General features: G+C 46.2%; 1 protein-coding gene and 1 long non-coding RNA gene across 8 annotated transcripts in view; one reads left to right on the top strand and one right to left on the bottom strand.

Moving 5' to 3' along the window:
- Positions 1-12,067, bottom strand: part of TMEM94 (transmembrane protein 94) — a 32,703-nt gene extending 20,636 nt beyond the window's left edge. For 5 of the 6 annotated variants that reach the window (XR_012492111.2, XR_012492112.2, XR_012492114.2 and 2 more), the window contains exons 1-2: positions 11,916-12,052; positions 2,803-2,930 (exon numbers count right to left, since the gene is read on the bottom strand). Coding sequence is in view for 2 of the 6 variants with exons in the window: in XM_019745535.3 (XP_019601094.3) it covers positions 2,803-2,826 (24 nt within the window). In the remaining 4 variants the exon portion in view is untranslated. Of the gene's footprint in view, positions 1-2,802; positions 2,931-11,915 lie in introns of all 6 variants that reach the window. The other variant, XR_012492113.2, reaches the window with a different exon arrangement.
- Positions 12,068-12,142: 75 nt separating this feature from the next.
- LOC148756590 (uncharacterized) lies at positions 12,143-24,460 on the top strand. 2 transcript variants are annotated; one of them, XR_016022999.1, is made up of 4 exons: positions 12,143-12,277; positions 18,876-19,093; positions 19,940-20,038; positions 24,335-24,460. It is a non-coding gene; the product is annotated as an uncharacterized LOC148756590 (long non-coding RNA). The 2 variants fall into 2 exon arrangements; XR_016022998.1 differs by lacking the exon at positions 24,335-24,460 and having other exon boundaries at positions 19,940-20,743.
- Positions 24,461-24,950: the final 490 nt, after the last annotated feature.

The following is a 24,950-nucleotide window of genomic DNA, read 5'->3' as shown; positions in this document are numbered from 1 at the left end:
TCTCTAGCTGCAGGGAAGGGAAGAGAGCCTCTCCCCTCCCCCTTCTCTCGCACAGCTCCCTGTGGGGCCCCACCAAAACCCTGGGCTGAGTGCGAAAGAAAAGGAGGGGCCCAGGCAGTCCAGAGGTTAAGGGCAGGAAGGCTCCCTGAGGCGAAGGCCAGGGGGAGGTGGGGTCAGCTTTGGAGCAGGCACCGTAAGGATGGCTGCTGCCTGTGCAGTAGGGCTGCAGCCTTAGCAAAATGCAGGGAGAAAGACTCCTGTCACCCTGTCCCCTGCGCCCAGGTCACGCTTTCCCTGTAGCTTTCTACTAAGGCACTGGTCGGTGGGAACCACGACCAAGCAAACACGCTCCCTCCTGTGCAAGAGGCCCTAGAAAGAATAGCTCACAAGATCTGACCCAGGGGTTCCGCAGGGCCCCCAACGCAGCCTGCCCCCTTCCTACACTGCCCATTTCAGCCAAGTGAAAGGGCAACTCTGCATCTAAGAAGCAGAAATCCAAATGGTCACTGCTCCAGCAGGTCCACCACGGGCTGGAGGACAAGATGGGGAGAGCAGGCTCTGCAGGGGACACAGAGGACGAGCAGGTCACAAAGAGAAGGGGGACAGGGTGCAGAAAATCAACCAGCAACAGCCAAACCGATCCTGGGCTACAGCCCGGGGACGACAGACCCCCTTCCAACCACCCGCATCCCACTCTCTCTCTCTCCCACTCCTCCAAGAAGGCTTTGACTGTCAGAGGCCACAGGGATTATTATCCTTACAATCCCATTTATACAACTCACAAGGGAGAAACCCCACGAGGTTCTATCACTCAGCTGCTTGTACTATCAATTCCTCAACTAGGCTGCAAGCCTTTCCAAGCCAGGGGCCACCTCCCCAGTGCCTGGAGTTCTACCAACCCAAAGGAAGCGTCCCATAAATATGGCTGCTGCTGACGGTGACAACGCTTTCTAGTTCAGGAGTAAACTATCCAGAAAGGATAAAGGGGATAAAGGAAAATCCTCCAGAAAAATGGCCCCTGAGAGCTAACCAGCCTGGGCTCTCAAGTGTTCTTCCTTAGGCTTGAGGGAGAGGCCAGCTCCCTGGATCACAGAACTTTGCTTCCGCAGTTCACTAGGAACTAATGTTTCAGCAACAGGCTGGAACCAGAAGACAATGCTGTCCTCTGTTTTGGGGACATTCAGCCTCACCCAGGCAGGCCACCACATCGCACACCATCATAGCCTCAGAGCCCCAGCGAAGAGCAAACAAACGAAATTACACACCCCTGGGCTATAAGCCCATAGCCTCTGGGTTTATACAAGCCCTTGTGAGTTGTATAAATGGGCTTGTAAGGACAGTAATCCCTGTGGCCCCCTGGAATTGAGCAGTGCACAGCCCTTGCAACTGTATGCAGCAGCCTTGCACCCCACCAGGGGAGAGGTAAGTGTGGCTTTCCCTGTGTGCCAATCATTGCTAGCATGGCTAGAGCATCCAGAGGCATCTGTGAATAGGAGGCTGAACACACCTGCTTCAAGTTCAGGTCCACCAGCCTGTGCCACAGCTGGTCCAGAGGCACCTGGAGCTGAAGAAGTCAGCAGTCAGCCAGGTACCACCAGCAGCAGGGTGTGTGGACACACAACTCCCTCCCCCTCTCCAGACTTCCCACACTCTCTTGGGCAGGAAGATCACTACCCATAAGTTCAAGTTAATAAATATTGAATAAGCCCTCGCTACATGGCAGGGTGTGTGCTAAGAGCCAGGGAACGGCCTGGTTATTTCAATCGTGTAGCAAGTGCCATGGTGGAAGTACCACGCTGCAGAAAGAAGGGACCTCTGGAGAGGGGAGGGAGGATTTATCTGGAGAAGGTGATGCCTAAACTGGGTCTTGAAGAAAGAACAGTAGGAGTTTGCCAGGAAAAGACATGGGGGGTATTTTAGGGTAACAGCCTACATGTGGAGTGTGCACCCAGACTCTGAAGCATTCAGAATTACTAGCAGTAAAGGTCACGGCAGAGGAGACTGGGGACTCTGGGCAAATGGGCAGGAGCAGGAGCATGGCGGGATCTCTCCACCACACCGAAAGTTTCCAGCAGGTGGCACGAAGCCACTGATGACGTTTAAGCAGGGGTAACAAAAGGTCAGCTCTGCATTTTGGCCAGTTTTCTTTGACAGAGAGTGGAGGAAGAAGATGAGACACAGGGACCTGTTAGAAGGTGTGGCAGCACTCCAGGGAAGAGATGAAAGGACCTCCTCTAGGGCAGCCTTGTCACAAGAGAGGGATTCCCTGACGACAAATCTACCTCCATGCAAAGACGGCTACCTGGGACCAGTGCACCTGAGGTCAGGCTGGGAGGAGGAGGCCTGCACCTCCTGGCCGCCGCTGAGCTGATTACGCAGCTGTGTTTGGAGTCTGACTGGGGAGATCTTCCCTAACCACAGAGGGGGTGCCCAGCAGTACTCAACATGGCTCAGCAGGTTGGGGCAGAGCCCAGCAAAGAGCAAACAAACGAAATTACACACCCCTGGGCAAGAAGCAGAAGGCTGGCTCGGAGCCAACCAGAGCCAGAAACCCGCGCCCTTGCAGCTGTGTTAACGGGTCCACCTGCGTCCTGTATTTGGGGGCTCCCTTGGTCTCTGCTGTCCAGCTGAGCACAGCACCCTCTCAGAGGTGATCACGTTTATCAACCCCAAACTTCAGAGCCACAACCCCTCTCACTTTTGGTTTAAAGCCCCCAAAGAGGGACCTCCCAGGCAAGCATAAGGACAGAGATTCCAGCAGACACACAGACAATACCCCCAAGGAAGCCGAATATGGCCTACCGCACGCTTCTCCTTCAGGTCCATGGGCCCAGAGTACTGCAGGCATGCCCAGATGAGTGTGGTCGCCCCCGAAAAGAAGGTTCCTCCCCAACATGTACAAACCCCAGTGACTGTCGCAGTCACAGCATCTGAGGAAAAAAAGAAAAAAGAAATTGCATGAGTCGAGGTTGCTGGAATGGGTGGCTATTGTGAAACACAACAGTATCATGTAAATCACAGAGTGGTCCATGGAGAGAACTGGTGTCACCGACCACAAGTGCCCTGGCTGGCCGGTCCCAGCAGCAGAGCTTCCCTGAGCGTCAGCTGTGGATGAATTCCTCTCTCTGAGCCCAGGAGGGAGAGGGCATCGGGGAGGACGCCGGGGTACAGCTTTCCCTCTTTGAAGCCTAATATTCGGAGGCACATATGTTTTGTTCCATGTGTACTCTTTCCCTTGCTGACTCCCAGCAGGCAGGAAAAGCCTTGGTTTATCAGCTTTTCAGAAAGTAAAGGTTAGCTTTACCCTCCACTGGAATCTACAGATACAACTTGAACAATCAGGGGAGTGGCGGGAGAGCAGTGGAGATGGTAGAAAGTAGAGACGTGATCACTCCACTGCTGCCACCAGGAGCCTGGCATCCATCTGTTTCCATTTTCTGGGAAACACACACCACGCATGCCAACACATGCATGCCCACGGTCAAGCAGACGTCTCGTGCGGTTTGCCGACAGGGCAGTGCTCACCAGGCACCTGGCAGATGCCCGCGAGGATGCACGATCCATTCTGACAATGATCTGGAAGATGAAGAGGAGTCCTCCCTCCCCACCCTGCCCCCCGACACACACAACCCCTGACCCTCACCCATCCATCCTGGCAGCCAACACTTTCATGATTTCAGACCAGGGTGTGTTTGGGTAAAGAGTGCCACTGAGTAATCTGGTTTGGTGCCAGGTGAATCCTCACGGAGAAAGCGTTAACCTGCTGACTAAGGCAGTTCTTTTGGGGTCTGCAGTTAAGAGGAGCTGTTCGGAAGCCCAGAGACCTGATCCATAAAAGCTCTGTCTAGAAAGAACAAAGCTGTGTGCAGAGGACCCTTGCCAGGAGGCCCAGGCTCTGAACCACCAATAACTCTGTGAAATCCCAATCGATTCCTCACAAGGCACCCCAGGCCTGTCTGCCAAGTCTCTCCCTACCCTTGTCTTTCCAGCCAGGGATTTCAGAGCTGAGCAAGCCCCAAAGGGTCAGTGACAGACAGTGAGGCTGGAAGCAGCCTCGCCAAGCAGTGACATTCGGTCTCAGCAGCCAAATGAAATGGGATCCTGAGAGGCCGAATCCACTTCTCCCCAAGGCCGCGCTGACTCAGGCTGCCCAGGCCATTTACGAGTACAGCTCAAGGTCCCCATGACACCCCATCCCAGCAAGGGCTGGATGAGGTAGCTGCCACACAAGGAAAGGCACCAGGAGCCAGATGGGAATTATGCTTAACTCCTGCCAACACTACAAGAGTGAAATAAGTCTGTGGCCAGCTGGAACCACAGCAGTTCAGAGAGGGCAGCCAGGAGCAGGACATTTTTCTAAGAGTCTCTCTTTTCCCATCACTCCATACATGGGATTCTGGGAGAGAGCTGTCCTCAACTGTCTGATCTGAAACCAGCAGCTATATCCTTAAAGGGCCAATTCAACTCCTGGCCCATTGTGAAAAAAAGCACAGGCTTCAAAGCCAAATACCCCTGGGTTCAAATCGGGACTGCAACATGTATCAAATGCTAACTGACCTTGGCAAATGACTTTTCTCTCTGAACCTCAGTGACCTTGTTCACAGAATAGAAATGATAATACCTATTTCACAGAGGTGCAACAATAATTATGTAAAATATTATATACAGAGGGTCTAGTACAGTATTTGGCACATAGTAGGTCTAAATACATAGTTGCCATTACTGTCATCAGCAAACAAGAAATATGATCAAAGAGAGGACTCAAAAGTAAGGAGAAAAAAAAGAAATGAAAGGTATAAAGATTGTAAAGAAATAAGTAAAACTGTCTTTATTTGCAGAAGATTAGATCATACTGTGTTTCCCTGAAAATAAGACCTACCTGGACCATCAGCTCTAATGCGTCTTTTGGAGCAAAAATTAATATAAGACCCGGTATTATATTATATTATATTACATTACATTATATTATATAAGACTTGATCTTATATTATAGTAAAATAAGACCAGGTCTTATATTCATTTTTGTTCCAAAAGACACATTAGAGCTGATGGTCCAGCTAGGTCTTATTTTCTGGGAAACACGGTATATATAAAAAATCTTAAGGAATCTACAAATAAGATATTAGAACAAATAAGTGTGCAAGGTTGCAGGGTACAAGGTAAAAATACAGAATACAAATATAAATTAAATATCTATATACTATCATGAAATATAGGAAAATAAAAATTTTAAATATCACTTGTGATAGTCCAAAAAGAACAATGAAATACTTAAAGATTACTTTAATAAAAATATACCTAAGACCTGTACAGTGCTGAAATCAAATAAGACCTAAGTAAATGGAAAGACATACCATGTTCATGGACTGGAAGACTCAATATTAAGATGTCAATTATCCCCAAATTTATCTATAGATTCAATATAATCTCAATCAAAGACCCAGCTGACATTTTTGTAGAAATTGGTAAGTTGATCTAAAATTTATATGGAAAGGTAACTAGAATAGGCAAAACAATTTTGAAAAAGGAAAACAGTTAGAGGCCTTACATTGCCTGATTTCAAGACTTAATATAAAACTACAGAAATGTACACATGCAGTGCTGGTATAAGGAGAGACATACAGTTCAATGGGACAGAAGGAAAGTCCAGAAATAGACCCATGCATATGGAAAACAAAACTTGACCCTCACCTCATACCATACACAAAAATTAACTCAAAATGGATCACACATCTAAATGTAAAAATCAAACCTATAAAATTTCTGGAAGAAAATATGGGGGTTGGGGAATCTTTGTGCTTCGAGATAAGCAAAGATTTCTTAGACCACGAAGAACACGAGCCATAAAACAACTTCATATATTTAATAAGTGTAAGGAATGGTCCTGTTTTCAAAAATATATAAGATATGGTCCCTTCCCTCAACGTATTTATAATATAGCCCAGTCTTTGGCTACTGTGCAAAAAGATAGCAAAAATTCAAGTTGGAATTAAAATACTCAATGAGAATTGCAAATAGGTGCTGCAGGACTTCTGGGAGAAAGAGATCAGAGGGGGCTTGGAGAGGCAGTGATGGCTTCAGGAAGAAGAAGGCCCGAGCTGTGCACTTAAGAAAGCTTAGGAATAAGAAGAGGGAGAGCAACCCAAGCAAGAACGGTAAGTCCCAACGAAAGTACTAAGGAAGAAATGCAGGAGCCTTTTTGAAAGATGGTGACCTGACCTGTTTGGTTAGGTCTGAGTAGGTAAGAAGGTAGCAGAGCAGGTAGCAGACGGCCTGAGTAGGTAAGAATGAAGAAATGAAGGACGGTGTAGGACAGGAAATCAGGGGCCAAAACGAAGAGGCCCTGAGGAGTCACTGAAGGTTTCTGAGTGGTCCCAGGAGTTTAAGAGGCTAGAGCCTGAATCAGATGAGGAAGGGAAAGAAATTACGGGCAGAAGAGTTAGAAGGAAATGATGATATTCTTGGTTTGTCATGACAAGTATCTACACAAAGGCAGCAAAGAAGCCATGAAAACATGGCTGGATGTTTCCTGCTACCAAGCTCAGAAAACAGCATCCAAAAGAGCTAAATGGGTGCCCGAGGTTCAGGTTAAGGGCAAGGTGAGGAGTTGGCTGTCCTTCTCTTCCCTTCGAATATAACCTTCTTTAACCGAGATGGCACGCTAGCCATGCTCAACACCCCAAAAACACAATTTGGGGTACTTGTATTCGGCTGAATAGCTGTGCCCAAAGGTTCTGCCTGATGGACTAATGTCCTGCTGGAGGAAGCTTTTTACTAGCAAGCCTAAGGGTTCCATCCTTGGTGGCATCCTAGTCAATACTTTCATCAAAGACTTGAGTAAGGAAACAGATGGTATGCTCATCAAATTCTTGGGTGGCATAAACCTGGAAAGTAGACCAAAGTCAAGATCCAAGAAGATCTCAACAGGCTGAAAGGATGGGCCAAATCGAATACATTCGATATTAAGTCCTGCGCTTAGGTTCAAAAAGTCCTGTATCAATCTACCATAAATGGCTTAGTTAAATGCAATATCAATAAAAGTGACATGGCCGCCTAAAGTTCATTCACGCTTAGGCTGCCATAACAGACGTGCCACATCCCCACAAAGAGAGAAGTCTGATCTGTGCACATATCAGAGCACATCTGGAATATTTTCTTCATTTGTGCATCACACTAAGGACACTGACAAAGCTGGAATGCTTCCAGATAGCAGCAACCAGGTTGGAGAAACCACGACATGAGAATAGGAAGAACGGAAGACTCTTAGCCAGTGCGTCAAAAACAGCTCGAGTGAGAGCAGGGCTAGAAGGGCGTGATGGCTGCCAGGAGAAAGAAGAGCCAGACTTACTCTGGGAGGCTCCAAAAACAGGGGACAGATCAGCAGAGGGAACATATAGGGAGGTACAGCAATATTTTTAGAACTGTATTTAAAAAATGGAAATAGGCTGCCCTGAGAGGCAATGAGTTCCCCATTACCACAGAGATCCAAGCAGAGGCTGGGAAATTATGGAGACAATATATACATCAGGTAGCAAATAAGAAAGAGATGACTTTTTACGGTCTCTTCTAACACTGAGAATAGGAAACCAAGAAATCCAGGAGCTTCTACATATGAAAAGATGCTCAGCTCCACTTATAGTAAGAGACCTTCAAATTAGACTATCTCAAGAGGAGGGAGTTGGAAAACTTTCACCAGCTGACTTCAAAGTTTATAAAGCTACAGTAACTACTCAAGGCAGTGTGGTATTGGCCTGGTAATAGACAGTCTAGAAATAGATCCAGACATATGGTCAGTTGATATTTGAGTAAGGTACAAAGGCAATTTAGTGGAGAAAAGATAGTCTTTTCAACAAATTGTGCTGGAGCAATTGAATACCGAGGTGCAGAAAAAGAATCTGGAAATATAACTTGCACCATATACAATAACTCACTGAAAACGGATCACAGACTTAAATGTAAAACTATAAAATTTCTAGAAGAAAAGATAGAAGAAAATCTTTGTGACTTAAGGTTAGATTTCTTAGATTCAATACCAAAAGCATAACCCACAAAAGAAGAAATTAATTAATTGGAACTGAGTGGCTGGGAACAGGAGTGGGAGGGAGAATTTTCACTGTATATACTTTGTGCCTTTTGATTTTCAAACCATGTGCATGTATCAAATGAACTTTTAAAAATCAGCAACCTCTCACTTCTAGGGATATCCCCAAAAGAAGTGAAAACAGAGACTCATATTTGTACATGCATATTCATACCATTATTCACAATGGCCAAAGATAGAAGCAACCGAAGTGTCCAACGACAGATGAATGATAAACAAAATGTGACATATATATACGAGTGCAATGGAATATTCATCAGCCTTAAATTGGAAGAATATTCTGACATATGCTACAACACGGATGAACTTTGAAGACCTTATACAAAGTGGAATAAGCCAGTCATAGGACAAATATTGTATGATTCCACTTATATGAGGTCAAATTCATAGACACAGAAAGTAGAATGGTGGTAGCTCAGGGACAGGGCGGAGGAGGGGAGGGGGGGAACACACAGAGGGGAAATGGGGAGTTAGTGTTTAATGGGGACAGTTTCAGTTTGGGAAGATGAAAAACTTTTGGAGATGGATGGTGGGGATGGTTACACAACAATGTCAGTGTACTTAATGCCACAGGTTAAAATGGTAAAGTTCATGTATATTTTATCACAATAAAAAAAATCAGCAACTTCTGATTCTAATTTTGCAACTACCTCTGGCTTATGTTACTAAGCAATCTTCCCCCCTTGCATTCCATGTCAACTTTAGAGATGCTTCTGCTCTTTCAAATAGCTTTGAGTCTCTCTCCAGTATATATCTATTCCAAGTGTTTCCCAGTATTTTTCTGTTCACCTCCTTACTAAGGAAGGCCTTTACCACGAATCACTTTTTCAAGAGGATCCTGAAATTAAGAAAACTGGGTGCATAGAATTATACTAAGATTTCTGGTTTCTCAAAGGCCCCTGAAAGGGTCTCCTTCCTTTGGGCACCCCTCTCTCCTCCATCACTTTTGGCCTTTGGAGCTAGCAAAACCCAAAGGAATCAGTATGAGATGTGCCCAGCTTGATGCAGGCCTCCTGCCGGGTCTAAATCTGGCCCTTACCCTACTCACCATGCCACGTGACTGATACTGTTTACTACTGTCTCGGCAGCCACAGGCAAAGCTTATTATTACACAAACCCCTGATCACCAACCGAACCATGCGTTCAGGCTGGCAGGTCCGTTGGGAAGAAAAACATTCCTTCTGCAGCCATGGCCTACCCTTTAGCCCACCTGTGCTATTGTCAACAAATCCAGGCCTGCTTGGGAAGCAGGGTTCAAACAATATTGTTAAAGAAGCCTATCTTTTAGGTAAAGAAAGATACTCTTATGGAAATAACACTGACAGATCATATGATAAAAAACATTGACACACATCTACCAGTGGAGAAGTGCCAACTATGACCTGGAACCTTCTCATCTGAACACCAGGAGTGGATTTAGAGGCTTTGTGTCTTCCCAAACCTGACTGCGATTATGAGAGTTCATACTTCACTCACCAAATGAAGTTCAATAAAGCCTTGGGTGTAGGCAATATTTACATTAGCGCTCCTTCTTTTCCTATAGAAATTCTTTCCCAAGCCTCAGCATTAGGGAAAGAGCAGTGGGGGTGAACCATAGGATTGCGACCTTCGTTTCTCATTAGTAGTGCAGGAGTTAAGCTTTCTAAAAGGCCGATTCTCAACACTTGGAGCTGGCACTCCCTAGCAACTTCTCAAAATAGAAACGTGAAGGGCTTTCTGTTTTCTTCCATCTCAAGGCCTTGCCCTGGCTCTCTGGGTCTAATCTTCTGATGTCAGATCACCACAAACAAGGGGCCAGTGGGGGTGGGGGTTCAAGGGCAGTTAACTCTCAATTATTTGACAACTGATTATCAAAGGGATGGTTTGTACTCCACCCCCCTGGTCAATGTACTACACCATGGTATCTACCAGTTTCCTTGTTTGTAGTTCTGACAACAAGAACCAGTGAGCAAGGAAGTTAAAGTAAACATGACAGCTAAAATAAGACCTGCAGAGTGTGTGGATTTTATCTGACCATGCTATCCCCAGTTCCAGGCTTAATGATAGTCTACGTTCTGATGTGTTCTGATCTTTACAGTGATTTTCAAAAGTTTTAAAACCATGGATAACTTTATTTGATAATCTTTAGATAATGAAACTTACTTGTGCTATGGCTTTTTGTTTTTAAATTTTTAAATTACCCAGTTGTAATACTAAGATGGGCTCTTCTTTGCCAATATTACTATAAAGACATATCACAGTGGTATTTCTTCTTTCTTCAGTGGTTCTTAACCGTTTTCTGCCTCCACACGGTTCTTACACAGAACACATTCTCCTTAATAACATCTCCAATCACACTACAATGGTTCCCAAAAATGGAGACTGCGGCTACTTTGCCCTGACTCCACCCCTCCCTGACTTCCCTGAGAATCATGGTAATTATTTATGCCCCCAAATATTGAGAGAGACCACAATAAATATTGATGCAGGAAATCGGCCAATGAACTACTTGCTGGTTACTTAAAATTAATGAATGCAAAACTGTATCAAGAACCTAGTAAGTGCTAAACCGCATGTAGCGATCCCTTACATACCATCTCATTTAATGCTCCCAACCACCGCGCAAGAGTCCCAGAGAAGTTAGGGAACTTATTAAGTTCCTCAGATCATACACAGGAAAAACTGACGCTACTGGATAAAGAACTCCAGAATCTGGACTTACAAAGTTCTAGCCCTGGCTCTTGGTAACTGACCCTGGCCCTGCCCCTTTGCCTCTCCCCACAGGCAAGTCTCTATATCTGTACATCAAAAACGTTACAACTCCCCCCTCCTTACTTCCATCGTCTAAGAGTACCCAGGCATTAGGGAACCGCGCCACTAAAGCTGAATGTCTTGAATAAAGCAGGAGTAAATTATTATCTCCTCTAATGCACAAGATCACACACTAGAAGGAAAACAGATTCAATACAGAGCTCCCTCCTTTTTTCCCCAAGAGCCCTACAAAAACTCGGAAGAGAGGGTAGGATGTAGCAGCACATGACCAAATGGATGAACGCCCCAAAGTGTAGCCTGTTGTTATACACCAATGAAAGGAGAGCAGGGTTTCCCCTCGCATCTGGCACAGGGCACCGTGGCACACGAGGGGCTGTAAAAACTGGACGTTAGGGGTGTGTGGCAGAGGGATGAGAATATAGCGGCACACAAATCAGCTAATAGGATGGCAACTATTGTGTTCCTCTGGTTGCTTGTAATGAGTCTTTAAACGACTCTGGAAAGACGGAAATTTCATTTTTTTATTTTTTTTTTAAAAGCACGGCACTCTCCGAACTGCAAAGTAGCTGCTCAGGGTTGAGAAGCCCCTGGGCTGGCTCCATCCATCGACACACAGGGGACACGGTCAGCACGAGGGCCCGAGCAGCAGCTGTAGGCGCGCGCAGGGGAGACAACGGTCTGTGTTGGGCCCGGGATGGGGACTCCCAGAGGCCTGTAAATATACTGTAGGTCAGCCCTCTGGTGAAAGCCCTCTGGGCCAGGGCCCAGCCACAACAAACCAGGGGAAGGGGCTCTTTGTTGGCGGGAGGCTTAGATTTCTGACACGAGCCCTCCAATGGGTCTAGCCAGGGCCGAGGGCAAGTGTGAGCACCTGGGGGAAAGAAACGGCCAACAGCTGGAGTCCAGAGTCAGTCCATTGACACCCCCTCCGAAGGGATTCCCGGAGGCCCTTCCCTAGGTGCAGACCCCCCGCGCCTCGGCCAAGAATCCAGAGGACTCGGAAGGCCAAGCACCACGCCCCCTTGCTCCCCTTGCTTCGGGCCACGGGCCTTCTTGTACTTACCCGGGCCCGGGGGCCTGTCTTCCTCGCCCGCGTGCTCTCCCCTCCCTGCCCCCTCCTCACTTCAGGTCCCCTCCTCCAGGGGCCGCAGCCATGTCCTTTACTGGCAACTCTAAGGGGGCTTGGCTCCCTTCTCGGACAATAGAGACGCCGCTGGCAAACTAATGTTCTGGGCTTCGATTGGTCGAAATCCGAGACGGGCGGGGATTCCTAGCTTCTTATTGGCTTCACGACGCGCTAGGCTGTAGCTGCAAGCACCCCTTTGGGAGCCTGGCGGAATTAAGTGCCAAGGGATGCCAGCCGGAGAACACGGAATCACTGTGCATTCTGGGCGTAATGCTCGGGCGCTGTCAGGTCCAGAGGAGGTAAGGACATGGCTTACCATTAGTTCTCTTACGGAATTACACTAAAGAGATGGACAGAGTCACCCCCCCACACACACACCTCCCCGGCTCTCTTTCTTTTTCAAATAAGTCATTTGCCGAGCGCCCGTGTCACCTAAGCTCCCTCCTAGTTGCTAGGAACATGCCTAGAGATATCTTGCTCAGAGACCTTGGAGGGAGTCCCTCAGGGAGTAATACTGCGTCCAAACCAAAGCTGGCGAATCTAAGGCAACATTGCCGTTTTCCACTCAGTTCAATTGAACTCTCCAGGGAAAAACAAGCTTAAAAATTTTTTTTCTAGATAATTAGAGAAATCGCCTGGGAGACGTCTCTTGGGGAAAAAAAGCAAGCCTGTGTCAGTATTTACTTCTGTTTTCCCAGAAATCTAAGTCTGGAGACTTGGGGTTTTTTATTGTTGTTGTTTTTAATCTGTTTATAAAATTAGAAGAGGGTCATGGCTGGCCCTGGGAAGTAAGAGTCCCTTCCCCCTGTTAAATGAATTTAATTATGTAGTTAAAAATCTCTCTTTCTTCTCAGCTGGACAAGAAGGTGCTATTTTAGTAACTCATCTTGTATGTTTGAACTGTTTTAGCTGTTGCCTAGTCATTGGTAGAATCATGTCATTTTCCTGCAGACAAAAATCTTCTGTAGTTTGTTTTTGCAAATAGACAAAATCCCTATCTCTCAGTTTGACATTCAAAGCCCCTCATAAATGGACTCAGACATTTCCAGGCGTACCTCCCCACAAGCCAAACTACGCCTGCAGACACATAGATTCACCACCATCCCCTAAATGCATCTGGGACCCTCCCAGCTCTGCCCCTTTGCCCAAGAGATTCCCTGTGTTTCGAAGGTTCCCTCCTACCAATGAAGCCAAGATTCACTACACCCCCATCCTGAAGGGCCACCTCCAATGCTACCTGTGCTAAAGACTTCCCTGACTTTTAGTCTTTGAAACTCTCTAGCACTGTGCCCCCTTGCTTGTTGTCTCTTTTGTCACCTTTACAAAAGTATGCTTTGTACAGCATTATTTTTGTAAGACCTCAAGCAGCTGATTTACCCTGGCAGCCCCCACAGTACCTTACTTGGAGCTTTGTACCCAGTAAAATGTTTGATGAATTGAACTAGTCAATTGCCTGTGCCTTAATGTATTTCCACTTCATCCTAGAAGGTTTCCAGGGCTGCATTTGGAAGGTTAACAAATGCAACAGAGTCATCCTGCCCTGCTCCACCTGTACTCTAGTTCCCTCTGGCTACACTTGTTTCTCTGTTCCATTGGGTTTTCAACAAACTTGAACTGAGTGCCTGCCAGTTTGGGGGGCTGTGCGATAGTCCTTCACCTCCTGACCATCCCCTCTGTCAGTCCCCCCAGCCATAAAACTTTGCTGAAGAAGTCCATCAAATCACTTAAGCCGAAACATGCCACTGCACCCACTCTAAACTCACCCTGGCTAGACTTTTTGTGACTCTGAGGTCCCGAGGGCCATGTCTTGTTGGTTGTCTAGCAACCACAGGCAGCTGTAGCAATCCTTTATTTTTCTGGAGCTCCCTTGTCTCTCCCTACCAAAATGACCTTGATGAGAAGACTAAGGCCTTCCCATGGAGATTTCTCATCCACTTCACCTACTTCTATTTCTCTCTCAACACTTCTCCGAGGAAGAGATACTCCTCCCCTTTCCCCATCTGTACCCTCCGTCCTTTCCCTGACCCTGGCCTGTTTCCCATTGCTAGGCTTAGCTTATGCTGTTTGCTGTGCCTGAAATGCCCTTCTCATCTCCTTTCTCACTGGCTAACTCCCTATTGTTCTTTAAGATCAAGTTGGTTTGTCCCGCTCTGTTTTCTTATAATTCCCTCTAGACAACTGTATCACTCACTTACCACATTGTTTTATATCTTTGGCAGAAAAATAATATTAATAATGTATTAGTATTCGCAGTCTCTTTCTCCCCTCCGGCCTGCTAAAGAAGATTTGTCTGTGCCTATTAGGTTCCCAGATCACTGTGCAGTATCTGCATAGTAGGTGAAAGGTGGGATGGCGAGGGGCTTAGCCCTGAGTGATTTGGTTTATTGGATAGGGGGAGGGGTGACCGGCACATGAAAACATGGGTTTTAAAAGAGGGCAGGAAAAAGTGAATACAGAAGAGCCAGATGGTGTGGATTAGGGAGGAGTTGGAGGAAGTTTGGAGGGAGGGAGAAGAGAAGCTTAGGGTAGAACGAGAAATGCCTTAAGTGAATAGGTGAAATACCTTCCCTTTATTATTCTGATACTGTACAGTGACCTGGGAACCTAACAGGTAAAGATAGAATCCTCCTTAGCAGACAGCAGGAGGGAAAGAAAAATGAAAAATAGCTTTGGTTCTTTTTTTGTTGTTTTTCTTTTATTGGGGACGGGAAACAGTTGTTTATTGGGGAACAGAGTGTACTTCCAGGACTTTTTTCCAAGTCATGTTGTCCTTTCACTCATAGTTGTGAAGGGTGCCGTTCAGCTTCAAGGTGTTGTCTTTTCAGTTTTAGTTGTGGAGGGTGCAGCTCAGCTCCAGGTCAGGTTGCCGTTGCTAGTTGCAGGGGGCACAGCCCACCATCCCTTGCGGGACTTGAGGAGTTGAACCTGCAACCTTGTGGTTGAGAGCCCACTGGCCCATGTGGGAATCGAACCGGTAGCCCTCGGAGTCAGGAGCACGGAGCTCTAACCGCCTGAGCCACCGGGCCGGCCCGAAAAATAGGTTTTTAAAAAGGTTTATTATAAATCATTCATGTAATTCTCCCTTTGGCATTTCCCCCAAGAGACTACAATAAGATTTGAAGTTTCTTTGCAATTATTTTTGGATGCCAACTACTGTTTCTTTGTATATGATTCTGTAGAAAGATGGGACATATCATGGCTAGCCTTTATATAGTTAATAACTTTATTTATTTATGTGCCCTTTCTCTTCCTATGAGCCCCTTGAGTCCAAGAACTGTGTCCTATTCATTTTTGTGTCACTACTGATTAAGTATCTGTCATATAGTAGGTGCCTGATAAACATTTGTTGAATAAATGACCTGGTACCCAATTATCCTCTCCTCCTAGCATCTTCAGTTAGTTCCATTTCCTTGTGTCTTTTCCCCTAGCTTCATAAACATTCATCGTTCTCATCTCTCCTTAAAACAAAAGAAGGAGAGAAATAGAAGTAGATGAAGGGGGCAGGCTAGAGGGAAAAGAAAAAGAGACGGGGAGAAAGTAGAAAGAGGAAGAAGGAGGAGGCAGCGGAGAAGACCTTCAGCATTAAATGGTCTGGTCTATGTGACACTCTCTGCCAGGTAGCTAATGAATCAACCAGCAATGGCTCCCTCCCCTTCTGTGATGTTATGTCTCTGTTACACCAGCCAGTGTGGTAGTACCAAGTGACTTCACCTATTACAGTCACCAGAGAATCACTTCATTCGTTTTATGACCCTGTAGAATATTTAAGAGTTATAACTGAAAAATTCAATGTTACATGACTTTAAGAAAGATAGCTCAAAGTTGTTAAACCAGTCTGCAAAGAACCCCTTAAAAACTAATCATAGTGTGTTGGCCTACCTGTCAATCAGTCAGCACAGATTTACTGAGTCCCCTGTATGTGCCAGGCAAGTAGCTGGATGCTGGGCATACGGTGGTGAACAAAACTGAGAGGATCCCTGCCCTCAAGTCAATATTCTAGTGGAGGAGACAGAACCTTAAACAAATAATCATGGCATCACAAGTGTGGGAAATACTGCAAACGAGCATCTCTCACGGGCTTCTGGTGACCACATCTTGGGTGGCCGGAAAGGCTTTCTGAAGAAGTGATGTTGAAGCTGAAATCTGAAGGGTCACTACAAGTTAGCCAGGCAAAGGGAATGAGGACAAACATTGCAGATGGAGGGGGTGGCATGTGCAAAGGCCCTGAGGAAGGAGCGTATGAGACAGAGGAACTAAAGGGGATTCCTACATAATGAGCAGAAAAGGGGGAAGAGCAGAGTGGTGAGAGACAAAGCTGGAGAATTCAGGGGGCAGCTCACATGGGGTCTTCTGCACCACATTAAAGAGTTTTGAGCTTTATTCTGAGGGTACCGAAGAGCTATTGGAGGGTTTTAAGCTTAAGAGTGGCATGATCTGATTGGCATTTATAAAAATCCTCAGTTTGGCTGCCGAGTAGAGAAGCAAGAGCAGCTTTGAGAAGCCCAAAGAGGAGGCTTCATAGAAATCTGAGCAACACAGCCTCCGTGCTAAGGGGGTAGCATCCTGGATGGCAAGAGGTCATGTTCAAGAGATACTTAGCAGATAGACTAGGCAACATGTAGTGACTGATTGGACTTAAGTTTGGGAAGAAAGAGGGAAAAATGACTCCTAAGTTTCTACAGCCTGGATCTCATATGGTGTCAGTTATAATGACAAAATACGTGTATTTAGCTCTAGGTGCCTTGAAAAGGCTAATTTAGAGCAAAGCACTCAACAAAGCGTCATCCAAAAAACATTCTTGTTTGTTTATGAGACTTTGTTTCATCAAATGGAGATATGAGAGGTGAGTCAGAAAACGTGAATAACTCAGCAGGACTGATTCACATTTTTGAACAAGGAGTGACATGCCGAATCACATCCAAGCAGAAACAAGATTCTCTCCCCACGTACTCCAGCGTCCTCATTGCGCCATCCTTTCAGCCTAACCATTTGTTTAAAGGTGGTAGGATGAAATGGTGATTGTTTAAGGTCCCTGGGCTGAAATCCTTTGAACTTGACCGAGATAAACACCAAATCAGAATTGGAGTCCTTTGCCAGAAATCACAGAGTCAGGATCGACGTCCTGCAAATGGCTGATAAATATTGATTGTTGTTACAGCCAAAGTTTCAGACCGACCTATGGCCACTTCCAGGCTCTTTTGAAAGGATGGACCAAATGATCAAAGGACGTGAGCTGACAGTTTATTCAAGAAGAAACCAAACATTAGGAATTGTTTTTCTGGGAAAAGTTTCGATCTCACTAATAAGCAAAGAACATGAGATTATAATGAACACAGAGGTGCCATTTCTCAACCTATTCAGTTAGATAAAATAATAAAATTTAATAATGCTCAGGCTGTGGTTTGTATAAACTCGTAGGTTTATACATTACTTTTTTATTACAATGTGCATTGTTACAATATCTTTGCTGGGAAGGAGGACAGCAGGTAAGAAAGACCAGGAAATGATCAACTCTGCCTTGATTATCTCTTCTTATGGTAATACAACTTTAGGAAATAACTCCAAAGCTGTGTGTAGGTGGGTACGCCTTAAACTGACACAGTGGGGTTTTTAAAGATTTTTATTGTGGAAGGGGAATAGGACTTTACTGGGGAACAGTGTATATTTCCAGGACTTTTTTTTATTATTATGGAACAGTAGTGTGTTTTTCCCAGGACTCATCAGCTCCATCCAAGTCGTTGTCCTTTCAATCTTAGTAGTGGAAGGCATAGCTCAGCTCCATGTCCAGTCGTCGTTGTTAGTTGCAGGGAGTGCAGCCCACCATCCCTTGCAGGAGTGGAACCAACAACCTTGTGGTTGAGAGCACGTGCTCTAACCAACTGAGCCACCCGTCCGCGCTACACACTGTTACATGCTAATTATATCTCCTTTTTTTTTTTTAAAGGAGGAGGGGAGATTGGATGGGTTATCGAAAGAGTCGTGGTAGAACTTGGAGCAGAGTATAAGATGCAGGCTCACAGATTATTGCCAGGTGGCAGGCACCTCAAAAGAGGGAGTCTTCATGAGGAAGGCAGCGGGCTGGTCTGGATGTAGACACAAAAGCAAGGAAAACCCGCGCTGCTGCGCTCCAACCCGAGTGTGGGTTTGGGAGAGGTGCTCCCTCTGCTCAAGAGTTGCAGGGGTGGGGCCGGCCCGGTGGCTCAGGCGGTTAGAGCTCCATGCTCCTAACTCCGAAGGCTGCCAGTTCGATTCCCACATGGGCCAGGAGGCTCTCAACCACAAGGTTGCCAGTTCAATTCCTCAAGTCCCGCAAGGGATGGTGGGCAGCGCCCCCTGCAACTAAGATTGAACACAGCACCTTGAGCTGAGCTGCCGCTGAGCTCCCAGATGGCTCAGTTGGTTGGAGCGTGTCCCCTCCTCAATCACAAGGTTGCTGGTTCCAAGGGATGGTGGGCTGTGCCCCCTGCAACTAGCAACGGCAACTGGACCTGGAGCTGAGCTGCGCCCTCCACAACTAAGATTGAAAGGACAACAACTTGACTTGGAAAAAAGTCCTGGAAGTCCACACTGTTCCCCAATAAAGTCCTGTTCCCCTTCCCCAATAAAACTTAAAAAAAAGAGTTTCAGGGGCAATGGTCTCTTCGTGGGAAACCCACTCCTCCGGAGAGGGTGGCAAGAGTTCCCTTTGAAGAAGCTGAGGCTATTGGAGATTTCCCTCATGAAGAAACAGACTTCAGATAGCACAGGAGGAAGGCCTGGGGGGACACACCAGTGGAGGAAATGGTCCAGGGGCTGTGAAAAAGGAGTTGATGATGGGACCTGGCATTTGGGGTGGTGACTGAGGATCGGGGAATGCGAGGCCTGGTGAAATTCACTGAGCTGTCCATTCTTCCCCAGCTGGCAAGAGCCTTTCGCCTCTCAGCGGTGATGTTTGTCAGAGAAGCTTCTCCGATATCTGCAGCAAGTTGTGGTGACATCTCACTGATGAGGGCCTTGTCTGGAGCCCTCAGATTCACTCAAGAGGGGAGAACTTCCTTGTAAACACGGAGGACGAGGCAATTCTGACTCTCCTGAAGAACAGTGCTGAAGCCGAGCGCACAGCCTTACAACACACTGTGAGTCTCTGGCAGCGTGCCCTTTGTGAAATGTAAGGTTCTGGGTGACAATGTATGTCCACACAAAGACTTTCTTCATGATAGCCCCAAATGGGAAACAGCTCAAATGTCCACCACGGGAGATGGGATAAACAAATGGTAGTGTATCCGGACAAGGGAACACCACGTGACAATAAAACTAAATGAACCACTGATATTCATTACAGTATGAATGAATCTGCAGACATTATGCTGAAGGGAAGAAATCAGACATGAAAGATGACACACCGTGCGATTCCATTTGTGTGAACTTCTAGGCAGGGATGGGGGGGTGAGGACTGACTTCAAAGAGGCATGAGGGAAATTTGGGGGGGATGAAGGAAATGGTCTATGTCTTGATTAGGGGGAGAATTACATGGGTTTATATATTTGTCAAAAGTCATCAAACTATACATTTAAAATCTGTTGAGGTGTAATTTAGTGTATTTAAATTACACTTCAATAAGATATTCATGTGTATATCTATAGATAGATATACATATAGAGAGAGATGTATACGCATATATAATAATCTTCTCTCTCAACTGGGGGTGATTTTGCCCTACGGTCATTTAGCAATGTCTGGAGACAATTTTTGGTTGTCACGACTGGCGCCTTTGACATCTAGTGGGTAGAGACTAGGAGTGTTGCTAATATCCAAAAATGCACAGGACAGACCCCCACAACAAAGAATTATCTGGTCCCAAATGTCGGTGATACCAAGGTGGAGAAACCCTGTGTAGCTGCAGGTGAAGCATCCGCTGTGTATCATCTCACTGCTCTTTGGGAATCCGTGTAAGAGAAACCTCTGCTTTGTTTGCTTTCCAGAAATAACTAAGCAGCAGTGCACTGACATCCGGGTCTTCTGCACGCCACACAACAGCCGTTTTCATCCTCCAGGTGGAAGCCCTGTTCCACTGCTTATGGGTAGGAACTGAGGCTGATTGACTTTGCCTGCTGTCGACAGGGAGCCTGGCGTACTTCAGGGAGGGGGGGCAGCAGGAGCTCCTGCTAGAGGAGGTTGGGGCCGTTTTCTGAGGAACGATAAGCGTGATTAATTACCTGAAGATGCATGAGCACAGACCTTGCCCCCAACATGTTTAAAAAGAGAAACAAGACAGTTCAGTTTGGGAGGAAGAAAGGTATGAATTTGAGGAAGATGAGCTTAGGAAGAAGAGCCAATGGAGACAGGAGGCCCGTGGAGGGGGTCCAGCTGCCAGCTGATGGCCGGCCAGCCAGCCTTACTCCCCATCCCAACCCCAGGAACCTTTTCCAGCACTTTCCCAAACACCAACACCAGACTTCTCTGGCATTCCGGACTCATTTTTGCCGTGCTTCTTAGCACTCTAGGCGTAAATATCACTTCATTACCTAAATGTTAAGGTCTCTGAGAGCATGGACAGTGCCCTACTGCTTTTAAATTCCTCACAGATTCTCAGAGTGGTTGTTTACAAGTACATATGTGCCCTCACAATGGCACCAAAAGCGACAGAGAGGAAACTCTTTGTTTGGGAAAATATTTGATAAGTGTCTTAAGGAAAGATGAGGCCCCGGAATGCCTATGTCTGCAAGCACCAAAACGATAAGAAAATAAGCCCAAATGCTTTACATTAAAAAAATGAACCAAAAAAACACACAATTGGAATTGGACAAGAAAGAGAGGAGCCAGCCGAGAGGAGGGCTGAGCAATGTGGAGGGAGGCTGGAGCCTGAACTGTGGAAATGTCAAAGGATTTTTAGGAAAAAAATCCCGATATGGATTTAAAGTTGCTTGTGTTTCTACAACGTAGTAACTTCCTGCACTTCCCCAGCCCTCAACAGAGAGACCTACCTATAAGGTGCCCGTGTAAGTGATTGGTTTAGTGAAAATTAAGGGGCAGAGGTAAGGCTCACATCTTGGTCAGTGCTATGGGGTAAGGAACTGTACCAGAGGGTCTGTGGGAGAATCCCTGGGAACCAGAAGCACCCATGAGAACATAAGATCCTGCAGAGAATTCTTTCCAGTGGGGCTTAAGTTAGTATTGTCTAGATCTACAAGGACAAAGGAAGGCCCTGCTGTATCTAAACTACATCTACATGCTGCCCCAGGTGTCCTCCAAAACTGGATGGGTCTAATCTGTTAGATATGCTAACAGGAGGAGGCTGCCAGCTTCCTCCCAGTGCAGTGGAACATTCGCTCATCTATAGAGGGGGACTTACTAGTCAAACAGGATGGAGAGCATTAAAGAAACAGTAAAACATCCTGCACAGGAATGCTCTTTGTCAGTGAACAGTCAGGACCGTAGAGTAACAGATATGCTTCCTGGAACATAAACAGCTTCTCTTGGCTCACTTCCCTCCCCCTTAGAAATACTTTCTTCCGCTGACTTCTAGGTCACCACTCTGTTCTGGTTCACCTGCCACCTCACTGGTTACTCCTTCTCAGTCCGCTTTGCTACCTCCTCCCCCGATCAGCCCCCAGATATGGGAATGGGGAGGGTCTCTCTCCTCTCTGCTACAGTCTGTCTAGGTGGCTAGATCCAGTCCCATGGCCCTAACTACCATGTACATGCTGACAACTCCCACATTTACATCAGTCTTAACCTCTCCCCTAACTCTCAGGTTCACAGGCCCCATTGCTTACTTGACACCTGCACTTGGATATCTATCGAATGAGCATCTCAAATTTAAAACATCCCAGACCAAGCTCATGGCCTCTTCCCTGTGACAACTTCCTTCTTCTGATCTTCCCCCTTTGCAGTACATGCAGCCCAGGCCTGTCATGTGTGATTCCTTCCCTTCCTCACTTTCCATACTCAATTACCAGCAAGTTCTGTGCGCTCTAACTCTGAATTACATCCCTAATCTGTCCATTTCTCTCATTTCCAACTCGTGGTCCGTCAAGGTCACTGTCAATACCTGCTGTAGCACTGTCATAGCTCCTAGTGAGGCTTCTGCTGCTTCTCCAGCTCCCCCATGTCCAGTCTCTGCACAGTAGCCAGAGGGATCTCTTCACAACGTAAGTCAGATCAAGCCACTCCCCTGCTTTTATACTCCTTGAATGGCGTCCCATCACACTTACGCTAAAATCTCAAGTCCTTACTGTGGTGTATTAGATAGCTATTGCTGTATAACAAATTGCCCCCAAATTTGGTGTTTTTAAACAACGCACACCCATCATCTTGAACGGTTCCTGTGGGTCAGGTATCTGGGAGAAGCTTGGCTGGATGACTCTGATTCTGGGAACTCTCATGAGGTTGCAGTCAAGGTATTGGCCAGTCAGCTGAAGGCTTGACTGAAGCTACGAGACCCAAGGAGCCCGACTCACATTCCCGGTGAAGTAATGCTGATTGTTGGCAGGAAGCCTCACTTCTTCATCACATGGACTCTCCATAGGGCTGTTTGGGGAACCTCAAGCTATGGCAGCTGGGTCCCCACAAAGCAAATGATCCAAGGGAGAACAAGGCGGAAGCCCCAATGTCTTTTGTGACCTATCCTTAGAAGTCACACTCCATCATTTCTACAATATCCTGCTGGTTACGCAGGACAACCCTATTCAGTGTGGGAGGGGACCACACAGGAAGTTCATCCAGAGAGGCAGGGATCATTGGGAACCACCTTGGAGGCTGGCTGTCACACGTGGCCTTCAAGACCCTACATAACCTGATCCCTCCCTATATTTCCAACCTTATTTCCAACCCCTGCACCCTTTGCGGCTCATCATGTCCCAGCCACACTGGCCTTCTTTCTTTTTCTCCAGTACACCTAATGTCTTCCTGCTTCAGGACCTTTCCACTAGCTATCCCCACAGCCAGAATGCCCTTCCACGAGGTTTTCATAGTCAGCATGTCCCCTTCTCTGAGAGGACTCCCCTGAGCCCCACCCTGACATGTCCCAGTCACCATCAGACCAGCTTTCTTTTTTTTCCGAGTACTGAGTTCTATCTGCTATATTTTCTTGTTTGTTTGTTCATTGTCAGTGTCCACAAGGATATAAGCTGCATATGAATAGGAAATCATATCGATTTTGGTTATTGCTGTCTTCAGAGCACTTAGGACAATACCTGGAACATAGTCCGATGACTTGGACAAATGAGTGAATGGAGGCCTTTCCAAAGTCCGATGAAGAATATCCACCCCTTCTGACTTCATGCTAAGCGTCCTTCTGACTCGACTCCTTGACGTCCGCAAAACCAGCTAGGGAAAGTCCTGAGAGACACATGTGAATAATAATAATAATAATAATAATAATAATAATAATAATAATAATAATAGGTTGGTGCAAAAGTAGTTGCAGTTTAAGAGGTTAAAAATAATGGCAAAAACCGCAATTACTTTTTTTTTTTTTTAAGGAAGGCACAGCTCACAGTGGCCCATGCGGGGATCGAACCGGCAACCTTGGTGCTACCAGCACTGTGCTTTAACCAACTGAGCTAACCAGCCACCCCAAAACTGCAATTCCTTTTGCACCAACCTAATAGTTCATCCTTATGTACGGTTTACTGTGTACTATGCACTGTCCTAAGTGCTTTACATAATAACTCATAATAAGCCTATGAGGATGGAAATGGTACCATTCCCATTTCAGAGATGAGAAAAATGAGGCCCAGAGGGTCCAAGGAACTTAATACCAGATCACACAGCTGAAAAGTGGTAGGGCAGGATTCAAGCCAGGAAGTCTGGCTCCAGAGGCCAACTTCTTTTTTTTTTTTTTTTAATGGTTATGTTGAGCTATAATTCACATGCCATGCAATTTATCCATTTAAAGTGTATCATTCAATGGCTTTTAGTATATTCACAGAGTCGTGTAACCAGCACCACAACCAATTATAGAACCTTTTCAGCACTCCAAAAAGAAACCCTGCATTCCCTAGCAGTCACTTCCATTTGTCCCCAACCTCCTCCCCCAGCCTCAGACAATCACTGGTCTACTTTCTATCTTTATGGATTTATCTATTCTGGACATTTCACATATACAGAATCATACAATATGTGATCTTTTGTGACTGGTTCATTTCACTTAGCACAGTATTTTCAAGGTTCATCCACGTTGTAACACATCAGTACTTCATTCCTATAAATTCGTGATACTCTATACATGGATAGAGCACGTTTTGTTTATGCAGTCATCAGTTGATGGACATTTGAGTGTTTCCACTCTTTGGCTGTTAAGAATAATGCTGCTATGAACATTTGTGTATGAGTTTTTGTGTGAACGTATGTCTTCATTTCTCTGGGGTCTCTAGATACGTAGGAGTGAAACTTCGGTGATGTGGATACAGAGACCAGCCTCCTGAAGTGCGTGAATACGATGAACCAAAGGATCAGTCTGGTTTATGTATCGGTCTTGAGTTCCTTAGCACAGTTAGCACAAGCCTGACCTGAGGGCCTGATCACGTAGGCCTGGGTGACCTAAAACCCAAGAGGTGAAGGATTGCTCCTGAGACAGAACGCTGGAAAAATGTCCCCTGAGGAAAAACTGTTGTCAATTGCACATTCCTTGTGTAAGGTCATTCCCCCACAAGATTGAAGCCACTTCCTTTTCTAAGGGGACTAATGAGTTTGTATCAGTTCACCTGCACCTTTTCATCCACGGCCCTTTCTGAGCAGAAATTTGTGAGGTGACTGTTTAGTGTCTGGAGGTGCTGTCAATACCCAGGAATGGAATATTCCTGTTCAAAAATTTGGTCACTGCGCTGGTCACTGGGTGGCTCAGGCGGTTAGAGCTCCATTCTCCTAACTCCGAAGGCTGCCAGTTCGATTACCACATGGGCCAGTGGGCTCTCAACCACAAGGTTCCCAGTTCAATTCCTCGAGTCCCGCAAGGGATGGTGGGCAGCGCCCCCTGCCACTAAGATTGAA

Source organism: Rhinolophus sinicus, chromosome 12 (assembly GCF_057876585.1).
Source record: "Rhinolophus sinicus isolate RSI-liver-muscle chromosome 12, RSI-T2T, whole genome shotgun sequence".
Lineage (NCBI taxonomy): Eukaryota > Metazoa > Chordata > Mammalia > Chiroptera > Rhinolophidae > Rhinolophus > Rhinolophus sinicus.
Note: the sequence above shows the minus strand (reverse complement) of the source record. Positions and strands in the feature narration are given on the sequence as shown.